At 51.1% G+C, this 13,028-nt stretch overlaps 1 protein-coding gene across 1 annotated transcript; it reads left to right on the top strand.

Annotated features, from left to right (window-relative positions):
- Positions 1 to 2,175: 2,175 nt before the first annotated feature.
- Positions 2,176 to 11,629, top strand: LOC148140056 (zinc-binding protein A33-like). Its single transcript, XM_087979234.1, has 6 exons — positions 2,176 to 2,808; positions 2,899 to 2,994; positions 3,085 to 3,318; positions 4,421 to 4,443; positions 4,541 to 4,644; positions 10,909 to 11,629. Exons 1-6 carry the CDS (start codon positions 2,398 to 2,400, stop codon positions 11,427 to 11,429), a joined length of 1,389 nt encoding a protein of 462 aa, XP_087835360.1. The 5' UTR covers positions 2,176 to 2,397; the 3' UTR covers positions 11,430 to 11,629.
- Positions 11,630 to 13,028: the final 1,399 nt, after the last annotated feature.

The raw sequence follows: 13,028 nt of genomic DNA, 5'->3' as shown, positions 1-13,028 counted from the left end.
TGTAAATGACACACACTGTGGCCATGTGCAGCAGTATTGGAAGGACTGAATGTTTATCATGGTGTCTGGATGCTGGTAAGGCAGCCTGCTTGTTCCTGCTTTAAATATTCTGACATTTGAAGGAAAGATGTTGGAGCTACACTCATCTCATTAATTGGAGAGTTTCCCATCACACTCCTGACTTGTACATTGTAAATGGTGGAGAAATTTTGGGGAGTTTCTCACTGTAAAATTCTGAACCTCCAGCCTGTTTTTGTAGCTGCAGCGTTTCTGTGGATGTTCAGGTTAACTTTCAATGTGATGGTAGGATCAAGGACAGTTGGGGGTATTTTGAAATGATGATGTGGGGGAAAGCCAGATATTCTCCTCTTATGTCAGTCTCTGCCATTCGGTGGTGAACGTGTGAATTACTATGTTGTCAGTCCAAGCATGAACATTGCCCAGTTCCTGCCACATACTGACACAGGTCACTTCAGTGTCTGAGGGGGTGGGAATGGGACTGAACTCTGTACAATCATCTATGAATATTTCCATTCCAATCCTATGACTGAGGGATGTTCATTGATGAAGGGGGTGAAAATAGCTGTTCGTAGGACACTGCTCTGAGGAACTGATGGGTTCTTCTGGTGGAATGGTTGTGTCCAACCTCTGATCCAGGAGGACTGTGTTCAAACCCTCCAACTGCAGGGGTGAGTAATGATGTCTCTGAACAGGTTGTGTAATACTATCTACTCTAAGGAGGTCCTCAAGTTAAATGGAATGACCTTCAACATCTATTTTCTTTGTGCGAGCTGTGAGGCAGAAGAGAATCTCTCTCCTGATTGCCATTGGCTAGATTTCCTTGTACCAGCCTCAGTCAGAAGCTGCCATGACACTGGGAGCAGTTACTCCCACCTTCTGGAATTCTGCTCTTTCAACCAATGATCTAATGAGATCGGAGGTAAAGTTGGTTTGGTGGAATCTAAATATAGCGTCAGTGAGTGGGATATTGCTGAGTGAGTGCAGCTTGCTCTCTCTGTGAATGGTTCCTGCCATCACTTTACTGAGGATTGAGAGGAACCTGATGTGCCAGTGATTATCCGGATGGGATTTGTCATGTTTCTGTTTTTTGGACAGGACACACCTGAGAGAAAGAATAGAATAGAAAAGAATTGAAACGATAAGACAAGCCTTTATTGTCACGTGCACCGGAGTGGGTGCAGTGAAACGTTGTAATGTCATCTCTTAGCACCATCTTAGGTACAGGGTACATTAGTACAGATACTTTAAATATTGTTGCAGAATTGAAATAGTGAAAAAGAGTGAACATGGGAATACAGGGTTTAAAATTCCAGAATGTTAATAAAAAGTATCTTTAAAGTACTCGAGTTATAGTCCTTTCTCTCTGAGTCTCTGCCCACCAGGATTCAGACCACAATGCCTTGCTGCCTCCACACATTGGTGTCTTGTCCGAGACTCATCTCCAGGACTCGTCCTCCCAGCCAGTGTAAACACCTTGGTTACAAGAACATGTCAGAAGCTCGAAACAAGCTTCTCAAAACCTGCCCACTATCTACAAGGCACAAATCAGGAGTGTGATGGCACACTCCCCACTTGCCTGGGGACAACACTCAACAAGCTTGACACCATCCAGGACAAAGCAGCCCATTTGAAGAGCATCACATTGACAAGCATCTGCTCCCTGCACCACAACACTCAGTAGCAGCAGTGTGTACTATCTACAAGATGCACCCACAAACATTCACCAAACGTCCTCAGGCAGCACCTTCCAAACCCAGAACCACTTCAATCCAGAAGAACAAGAGCAGCAGGTACATGGGAACACCACCACCTGCAGGTTCCCCTCTGAGCCTCTCACCATTCTGTATCTCTGTTCCTTCACTGTTGCCTGGTCCAAATCGCAAAATTTGCTTCTTGATGGTGTTGTGAGTAAACCCACAGCACATGGACTGCAGCGGTTCAAAAAGGCAGTTCACCACCACCTTCTTAAGGACTCAGCCAGCAATGCCCACATCCCACACGTGAATTAATAAAAGAAATCACTGAGAGGTGTTAGTATGTGAAAGACAATTGTGGCAATCCTGTCACTTACAGGGTTAAAATGTAAACTCCTCCCCTCCTTCCAGCCCCTCCCTCTGCCAACATTCCTTAGACTTTTATCTCTATGGATTTTAACCTTCCGTATGTTCTCCTTCAGAGTTCTCACTGTGTTTTTCCTGATCTCTACCCTACATTTCACGTTGACAAAGAACAGTGAGTGGGAAATAGATTGGTGCTCAATAATAATTTCTTGAGTCTTCTGTCAAATTTCCTCAGGATTCACTGAATTGAACGTGTTCACAAAAGCAATAACAGCAAAGTAAAAGTGGTTGGAACCAGGAAGTGCTGAGGGTGAACATGGATTCCAGACAGCAGGGAGAGAGTTGGACCAAGGAGGTAATTTGTCCCATTTGTCTGGATTTCTTCACCGATCCAGTTTCATTGGATTGTGGACACAACTTCTGCCGCTTCTGTATCACTCAGAGTTGGGAAAAGCAGGAGATAAACTCCTGCCCGGAATGTAGACAGGAGTTTCCGGACAGAAACCTCAGAGACAGCCGGGTCTTAGCGAATCTGGCTGAGAAAGCTCGAAAATTAAGTCTGAATCTGCAAGAGAAGGAAAGTAACCATCACTGTGAGGAGCATCAGGAAGAACTAAAGCTGTTTTGTGAAACTGACAAGAAATTGGTCTGTGTGATTTGTAGAGATTCCCAGGAACACAAATCTCACAACTTCATCCCGGTTAAAGAAGCTGTTGGAATCTACAAGGTAGAAGGAAACACATTCCATTCCCTGATTATTCCATCACATTTTCATGGTCTAACTCTTTAAGTTTATTATTTTCTCTCCCAATCCCAGGATCGGGTGAAATCTTCCTTGGATTCTCTCAGAGGGAGGAAATCAGCGGCTCTAGAAATGGAGCAGCAGCAGAAACAGAAGATCTCCCAAATTCAGGTAAAATCTCCCTGAGTTCGGCTTCAACATTAGATTTGACCATTTGTGTTTTTTCATGGAAAAATATTGTGTTGGTGTTTCATTTCACAGGAGGAATCCAGAAATCTTCAGACCCACATCACATCCGAATTTGCTCAAATGCACCAGATGCTGACTGAGAAAGAGCAGAGTATACTCCAAGATCTCAGGGAACAAGAGGAAAACATTCTCAAGCCAATGGAAGAACATCTTCAAGAAATTCAAAAGAATTTAAAGTCTATTCAGCAGAAACTCTCAACGTTGGAGAAACAGCTGGAACAAACAGACGGAGTAATATTTCTGAAGGTGAGGGATTATATTTCAGTGAAAGTGTGACTGTGAACAGTCCCAACATGATGCAGACACCCATCCTCCTTCATTCCCCCGTCACTATCTCCCTCTGCTCCTTTCTCCCTCATGGGTTTCTCCACTTTCCTGTTCAATACATTTGTCTCAATCACACTGTGTGACAGTGGATTCCATATTCTCATCACTTTCTTGACAAAGAAATTGTTTCTGAACTTCCCTTTGGATTTATTTGTCCCATGATTACTTTTACAGATCCATATTTTCAGATTCCCTCCAAGTGGCAGCATTTTCATTGAATCCAGCAAATCCACTCTGTCATCTTTTCAACATCTGAATCAGATCTTCTGTTTTATCGAGTCGTTTAATATCAACAATTAACTTTTGCACTTGTTGCTTTTTAAAATATTTTCTCCCAGTCTTCAGTATCCTTCGTGTAATATTCTCTTTCTATTCCATGTTTGCAACAATGAGAACAGGGGAGATGGTGGGTGTAGTGGTAATGCTGCTGGACTAGTTTTCAGAGATGGTGAAAGTTAACTTCAACAAAAAATACCTGACATTTTATAGAAAGGGTCACCTAATGGTGACCATGTAAACATTGTCGATTGTTGTAAAACCATTTGATTCACTAACATCCATCAGGGAAGACAATCTACTGTCCTTCCCTGGTCTGGTCTCCATATGCCTCCAGACCCAGCAATTTAGATCACTCTTCGGTTGGGTAAGGAATGTTGATTGAACTGGTGACACTGCTGCCTCACAGCGCCAGAAACCCGGATTCAATTCCTGCCTCAAGCGGCTCTCTGTGTGGAGTTTGCACATTCTCCCGTGTCAGCGTGGGTTTCCTCAGGATGCTCCGGATTCCTCCCACAATGCAGTGGAATGGGTCTGGGTGTAGACTTGTTGGGCCGAAGGGCCTGCTTCCACACTGTTCGTAAGATAATCTAATTTAAAAATCTAATCTCGTCATATCCCATATATTAGTTTTTTTTAAAAATGACAGCTCTTAATAAGATGTAACAATGTGAGTGCAATTGCTGCTTTCTGGATATAGACAGTCAGTCTCTGTCAACTCAGATTGGTGTTTGGTTTATTTCAGGAGGAAGTATCTCGGAAGAGGAGGTAGGACAGGCAGTTTCCTGTAACTGATTGAAAATTGATGAAATTATTCAGGAAAGTCTTTCTGGTGAATTTATGATAAACTGTTTAATATTTACAGGATTAGCGATACGATTGATAATGTCCTGTCGACTGAAAAATCCAACATCCTTTTACCGTTTCCAGTGTGGACAGAAATAGTGGAGGCCATTAAACCGAATAAAGGTCAGATCAGTTCCTTTGTGCTGATTATAATTTATAATTTAAATTGTTATGTATACAAATATCAAAGAGAGTATATTTAAGTACTCAATTAGCAAGAAACCTGGATTAATCTGGCCTTGAATGTCATTGACATCAAGGCAGCATGTGACCAAGTGTGACACCAAGAAGCCCCAGTGAAACAGGAGTCAATGGGAATCAGGCGGAATTCTCCACTGGTGGGAATTGTACTGAACACATTGGAAGATAGTTGTGATTATGTGGAAGTCGATCATCTCCACCGCTGGCCTTCACAACTGCAGCTCCTCACGCCTGTGTCCTCGGCCCAACAACCTACTTCAGCAGGAATGCTCCCCCCAGCATCATGTCAGAGATGGGGTTGTTTGATCATGATGCATTGGTCAAATGGGCAGATCAATAGCAGATGGAACTTAATCCTGAAAAGTGTGAGGTGATGCACTTTGGAAGAAGTAACAAGACAAGGGGGTAGTCAATGAATGACAGGACACTGTCAATCTCAGAGGGATCTCACGGTGCTTATCCATAGATCAGTGAAAATGGCTGTAGCTTTGTGTGAGAGCTGAAAGAGGAGAGTGAAACAGGGAAATAAAATGTGTTGATAAGAGACTGAGAAAGACCTTGCTGTTACATAGCTCCATATTATTTCCTGGGAATTCCTGAACACTTCATAATCAATGGACTATTTTTTGACATGGAATTAACATTGTTAATAGGGCAGTTAACAAGTTGCTCCCTGTGATCAGTTGAGGCACAGATGATAAGAGCAGGGAGGTTATGTTGAAGCTGTACAGGACTTTGGTTTGGCCACAGCTGGAGTACTGTGTGCAGTTCTGGTCTCCTCACAATAGAAAGCATGTGATTGCATTGGAGGGGGTGCAGAGGAGATTCACCATGATGTTGTCTGGGTTGGAACACTTTGGTTATGAAGAAATAGGCTTGAGTTGTTTTCTTTAGAGCAGGGAAGACTGAGGAGGGAGAGGAAGCAGATGTTCTCCTTAATAGCAGAGACAATAATGAGGGGATTTAGTTTTAAGATGAAGGGCAAGCGGTTTCAGGAGTTTTTCAGGAAACCCTTTCTCTCCCAGAGGGTAATGGGAATCTAGAACTCACTGCCTGGGAGGGCAAGAGAGGGGGAATCTCACAACTTTTATAAAAGTATATGAATGAGCATGTGAAACGTCATAGCATTCAAAACTCTGGACCAAGAACTGGAAAGTGGGATTCCTGTAGCTAGAGCAGTGCAAGACCAATGGGTTGAAGGATTCTGGATTAGTGGTGCTGGAAGAGCACAGAAGTTCAGGCAGCATCCAAGGAGCTTTGAAATCGAAGTTTCGGGCAAAAGCCCTTCATCAGGAATAAATGCAGTGAACCTGAAGTGTGGAGAGATAAGCTAGAGGAGGATGGGGGTGGGGAGAAAGTAGCATAGAGTACAATGGGTGAGTGGGGGAGGGGATGAAGGTGATAGGTCAGGGAGGAGAGGGTGGAATGGATAGGTGGAAAAGGAGATAGGCAGGTAGGACAAGTCCGGACAAGTCATGGGGAAGTTTGGAACTAGGGTGAAGTGGGGGAAGGGGAAATGAGGAAACTGTTGAAGTCCACATTGATGCCCTGGGGTTGAAGTGTTCCGAGGCGGAAGATGAGGCGTTCTTCCTCCAGGCGTCTGGTGGTGAGGGAGCGGCGGTGAAGGAGGCCCAGGACCTCCATGTCCTTGGCAGAGTGGGAGGGGGCGGTGTGGTTGATTGGTGTGGGTGTCCCAGAGATGTTCCCTAAAGCGCTCTGCTAGGAGGCGCCCAGTCTCCTCAATGTAGAGGAGACCGCATCGGGAGCAACGGATACAATAAATGATATTAGTGGATGTGCAAGTAAAACTTTGATGGATGTGGAAGGCTCCTTTAGGGCCTTGGATAGAGGTGAGGGAGGAGGTGTGGGCACAGGTTTTACAGTTCCTGCGGTGCAGGGGAAAGTGCCAGGATGGGAGGGTGGGTTGCTGGGGGACGTGGACCTGACCAGGTGGTCACGGAGGGAATGGTCTTTGTGGAAGGCAGAAAGGGGTGGGGAGGGAAATATATCCCTGGTGGTGGGGTCTGTTTGGAGGTGGCGGAAATGTCGGCGGATGATTTGGTTTATGCGAAGGTTGGTAGGGTGGAAGGTGAGCACCAGGGGCGTTCTGTCCTTGTTACGGTTGGAGGGGTGGGGTCTGAGGGCGGAGGTGCAGGATGTGGACGAGATGCATCGGAGGGCATCTTTAACCACGTGGGAAGGGAAATTGTGATCTCTAAAGAAGGAGGTCGTGTGGTGTGTTCTGTGGTGGAACTGGTCCTCCTGGGAGCAGATCCGGCAGAGGCAGAGGAATTGGGAATACGGGATGGCATTTTTGCAAGAGGTAGGGTGGGAAGAGGTAGGGTGGGAAGAGGTAGGGTGGGAAGAGGTGTAATCCAGGTAGCTGTGGGAGTCGGTGGGTTTGCAAAAAATGTCAATGTTAAGTTGGTCATCATTAATGGAGATGGAGAGATCCAGGAAGGGGAAGGAGGTGTCAGAGATGGTCCAGGTAAATTTAAGGTCATGGTGGAATGTGTTGGTGAAGTTGATGAATTGCTCAACCTCATCGCGGGAGCTCGAGGTGGCGCCAATGCACACCTCTTCCCCTCCCCCCCCCCCCCCCCCCCCCCACACACACACACATCCCACCTCCCCCCACACACACATCCCACCTTCCCCCACACACACAACCCACCTCTTCCCCCCACATACACATCCACCTTTTCCCCCCACACACACATCCCCCCTCCCCCCCACGCACACACACCCCTCCCCCCACATACACACCACCTCCCACTCCACACGCACACCTCCCCCCTACACGCACAACATCTCCCGCCCACACGCATACCATCTTACCCCCACATGCACACGACCTCTCCCCCACAGGCACACCACCTCCCCCCCACACGCACACATGCTCCCACCCCCACACACACCAACTCCCACACCCACACACACACCACCTACCACCCCCACACGCACACCACCTCCCCCCCACACGAACACCACCTCCCACCCACACACGCACCACTTCTCCACACACACACATCACCCCTCTTCACCCCCACACACCCATCCCCCAATCCCCCCACACACATACATCCCCTCCCACACACCCCTTCCCCCCCACACACACATCTCCCTCTCTTCCCCCCCTCCACACAACATCCCTCACTCCATCCCACACACACATCCCCCACTCCCCCCCACACACACATCCCCCCGCCCCCACACACACATCCCCCCTCCCCCCCCACACACATCCCCCCTCCCCCCACACACATCCCCACTCCCCTCCACACACATACATCTCCTCCCACACACCCCTTCGCCCCCACACACACCCTTCCCCACCACACACACTCTTCCCCCCAACACACACCCCTTCCCCCCACACACACCGCTTCCCCCCTCTTCCCCCCCCACACACATCCCCCACTCCCCCCCCCACACACACATCCCACACTCCTCCCCACACACACATCCCTCCCACCCCCCACACACATCCCCCACTCCCCCCACACACAATCCCCCCCCACACACACCCCTTCCCCCCCCACACACACCCCTTCCCACACATACACACACCTCTTCCCCCCCACACACACACCCCTACCCCCCCACACACACCCGTACCCCCCCCACACACACACCCCTACCCCCCCCACACACACACACCCCTTCCCCCCCCCACACACACATCCCCCCCACACACACATCCCTCCACACACATCCCCCTCCCCCCACAAACACATCTCCCCTCCCCCCCACACACCCATCTCCCCCCACACACCCATTCCCCCCACACACACACCCCTCCCCCCCCACAGACACCCCTTCCCCTCCACACAGACACCCCATCGCCCCCACACAGACACCCCACCCCGCCCACACACACCCCTGCGCCCCCACAAACACACACCCCTTCCCCCCCACACACACACCCCTTCCCCCCCCACACACACCCCTTCCCCCCCACACACACATCCCACTCTCCCCCACACACACACATCCCACACTCCTTCCCACACACACATCCCTCCCACCCCCCACACACATCCCCCACTCCCCCCCACACACATACATCCCCCCACACACATCCCCCCTCCCCCCCCACATACCATCTCCCCCCACACACACCCCTTCCCCCCCCACACACACATCCCTACCCCCCCACACACACACCCCTACCCCCCCACACACACACCCCTACCCCCACACACACACCCCTTCCCCCCACCCACTCCCCCCCCCACACACATCCCCCACACACACACATCCCTCCACACACATCCCCCCTCCCCCCACAGACAATTCTCCCCTCCCCCCACACACCCATCTCCCCCCACACACCCATTCCCCCCACACACACACCCCTTCCCCCCTCACAGACACCCCTTCCCCTCCACACAGACACCCCATCCCCCCCACACAGACACCCCACCCCGCCCACACACACACCCCATCCCCCCCACAAACACACACCCCTTCCCCCCCACACAGAAACCCCTTACCCCCCCACACACACCCCTTCCCCCCCACACACACATATCCCCCACTCCCCCCCCACACACACATCCCCCTCCCCCCACAGACACCCCTTCCCCCCACACACACACACTCCCCCCCACACACACATCCCCCACTCCCCCCACACACACATCCCCCACTCCACCCACACGCAGACACACCCCTTCCCCCCACACACACCCCTCCCCCCCACACACACCCCTCCTCCCCCACACACACCCCTCCCCCCCACACACACCCCTCCCCCACACATACACCCCTCCACCCCACACACACCCCTCCCCCCACACTCCCCTCCCCCCCCACACACATCCCCCTCCCCCCCACACACACATTCCCCTCCCCCTCACACACATCCCCACCACACACACATCCCCCCCACACACTCCCCTCCCCCACACACACATCCCCCCTCCCCCCACACACATCCTCCCTCTCCCCCACACATCCCCCCACCCACACACAACCCCCCTCCCCCCACACATGCCCCCACCCACACACACACCCCTCACACTCCCTCCCACACACCCACACCCACTCAGTCATCCCCCCTACCCCCCACACACCCCTTATCCCCCCCACACACCCCTTCACCCCCCCACACACACACCCCTTCCCCCCCCACACACATACTCCTTTCCCCCCACACACACCCCTTCCCCCCACACACACCCCTTCCACCCTCTTCCCCCCCCCCACACACACACACACCTTCCCCCAGCACGCACACACCCCTTCCCCCCCGCACACCCCCCTCCCCTCCTCCCCCCCACACACCCCCCTCCCCTCCTTCCCCCCGCACACACCCCTCCCCTCCTCCCCCCACACACACACCCCTCCCCACAACCTCATCCGCCTCCTCACAACCTCACCCCCCTGCCCCCCTGACACACATCTCCCTCCCCCCCACACCAACATCTCCCTCCCCCCACACACACACATCCCCCCTCCCCCCACACACACACATCCCCCCTCCCCCCACACACACATCCCCCTCCCCCCACACACACATCCCCCTCTCCCCACATTCCCCTCCCCCCACACACACATCGCCCTCCCCCACACACACACATCCCCCTCTCACACACACACATCACCTCCCCCACACACACATCCCCCTCCCCCCACCCCCCCCCACATCCCCCTCTCCCCACACACACATCCCCCTCCCCTCCTCCCCCCCCACACACCCCCCTGCCCTCCTCCCCCGCACACATACCCCTCCCCCCTCCCCTCCTCCCCCCCAAACACACATCTCTCCCCACAACCTCATCCCCTCCCCACAATCTCATCCCCCTGCCCCCCTGACACACATCACCCTCCCCCCCACACACATCTCCCTCCCCCTCCCACACCAACATCTCCCTCCCCCCCCACACACACACACACATCCCCCCTCCCCCCCCACACACATCCTCCCTCCCCCCCAACCAACCACACACACACAAATCCCCCCTCCCCCCACACACACATCCCCCCTCCCCCCCACACACACATCCCCCTCCCAACACACACACATCCCCCTCCCGACACACACATGCCCCTCCCCCCGAGACACACACATCCCCCCTCCCCTCCCCTCCCCACACACATCCCCTTCCCTCCCCACACACATCCCCCTCCCACTGACGCAGACCCAGGGACTGTCTCTAATTCTCTGTGTTTTTCTCCTAGTCTCTGTGACCCTGGATGTGGAAACAGCGCATCCCTGGCTTGAGGTCTCTGAGGATTTGAAGAGTTTGAGATGGACCGGGACCTGGAGGAGTATCCCTGACACCGGGAAGAGGTTTACAGACTGGGACTGTCCCTGTGCCCTGGGATCAGAGGGATTCACATCGGGGAGACATTACTGGGAGGTGGAGGTGGGGGGGAATCGGGGCTGGAATCTGGGAGTAGCCTCAGAGTCTGTGGAGAGGAAGAGAGAGGTCAGACTGATCCCGCAGAATGGATTCTGGATCATGGAGCGGGATTGGGGTCAGTTTTATATAAACTCCTCTCCTCCATCCCCTCTCCCTGACGGTCAGATCCCCAGGAAGGTGGGAATTTGTCTCAGTTATGAATCTGGGACAGTTTCATTTTACAACGTGGACACCAAGTCCCATCTCCACACCTTCACTGGGAATAAATTCACTGGGAAACTTTATCCTTTCTTCGAGACTCGGGATTTAAACAAGTTTCTGAGAATCAGCTGTTAAAGGGGTGGGGCCTCCCTGACGTCACAGTGACCCCCGGGTTTAGGGTCTGGGTCAGGGATTGGGGTCAGAAACCTCCCATTGACAACAGGATGTTACTGAATGTGTTATTGAATTCTGAGATTATACTTTGTAACATCACAACCAAACTGTCAATAAATCAGACACAAATATAAATGTCAGATGGTGAAAATAAAAAGTAAATTAAATATCTTGTGTCTCTCCTTCCTTCATTTACTCCCGGCTTCAGTCCCATCCTCCATCTCTTCACCTGTTTCCCAGTCTGGAGCTGGGATTTCTCTGTGTTTCTCACTCTACACCCAGTACATGAAATCCTGAGGGAGAAATCCAAACACTGAAAGGTGACAAATCTGCATTTACATAGCATCCTCTACTGAGCTGAGTTAAAATTCACACAACACCAGGTTATTGTCCAACACGTTTAATTGGAAGCACACTAGCTTTCGGAGCGACGCTCCTTCATCAGGTGATTGTCTGATCACTCTTTCAGGAGCCAGGACAGACACGATGGGTCAAATAGCCTCTTTCTGGACTGTAATAGTCTATGATTTGATATGAAAGTTGGGGTCAGACTTGATGGGCTGAATGGTCCTATCTGCTACTTGATCAATGAATCTATTGATCCGTTGGATATGAACAGGTAATCAAGTCTTTGCTCAACTACAGCAGTGAAAGGGAATGCGTTTGATCGAAATGCTGGAATGACAGGGACCAGTGAGTGCAGGAAACTCAGGGCCTGGCTGGGGCAGAATCGGAAAGCAGACTGTTGTTTAAATAGGCCGAGACTCCAATAAAGTACGGCATTGAGGAGTCTGAGAGGACATGTCCATGAAATGGAGAGAGTTAGCATCCAGCTTCAGCAAGGAGCAGAATTTTGGCCTTTGTTGTTGGGGGCAGTTTTGGAGTTTAAGAGTAGGTATATCTTGTTTCCACTGTAGAGCGTGTTTATGAGGCTACATCTGGAGTATCGTCTACAGTATTGATCCCTGTGCTGAAGGATGTAAATACATTGGAATGGTTCACAGAAGGTTTACCAGACTAATAGCTGGAATGAGTGGATTATCGTGTGAAGAAACATTGAGCAGACTGGGTTTGTATCCACGGGAGGGTAGAAGAAAAGAGATGAGTTGATTGAAAGATCCTAAAGCACCTTCAAAGGTTGGGTGTGGGATTGATGTTTCCACTTGTGGGAGAGTCTAGAAGTAGGAGTCACTCATTAAAAATCAGAGTCAGCCATTTGAATCAGAGATGAGATGTTTCCTCTCAGAGAGATGTGAACCTTTGGAAATCACTCCTTGAAAAAGCAGCTGGAAGCAGAGCCCTTCAATAGTGTGAAGGCAAAGGCTGATCGATTCTTGTTCAGCAAGGGAGTGAAAGGTTATCCTGGGTAGACAGTGGCGTGGATGAGAGGGTAGAATCAGAACAGACATGATCTTATGAGAAACACAAACAAATTTGTGTTCTTTAGCGGCAGCAGCAACTTGAAGGGTGGGAGCATGCACTAGGGGCCTGCTGGGAGTTACTGATTTGAGCTTTTAAATTTGAAGTCAGAGAGCAGAGGTTTCTGGGAAAGGAGGGACT

This window comes from Chiloscyllium plagiosum, unplaced genomic scaffold (assembly GCF_037043375.1).
Source record: "Chiloscyllium plagiosum isolate Xiang-an unplaced genomic scaffold, Cpla_swu_hap1 HiC_scaffold_35, whole genome shotgun sequence".
NCBI classification, from domain to species: domain Eukaryota; kingdom Metazoa; phylum Chordata; class Chondrichthyes; order Orectolobiformes; family Hemiscylliidae; genus Chiloscyllium; species Chiloscyllium plagiosum.
Note: the sequence above shows the minus strand (reverse complement) of the source record. Positions and strands in the feature narration are given on the sequence as shown.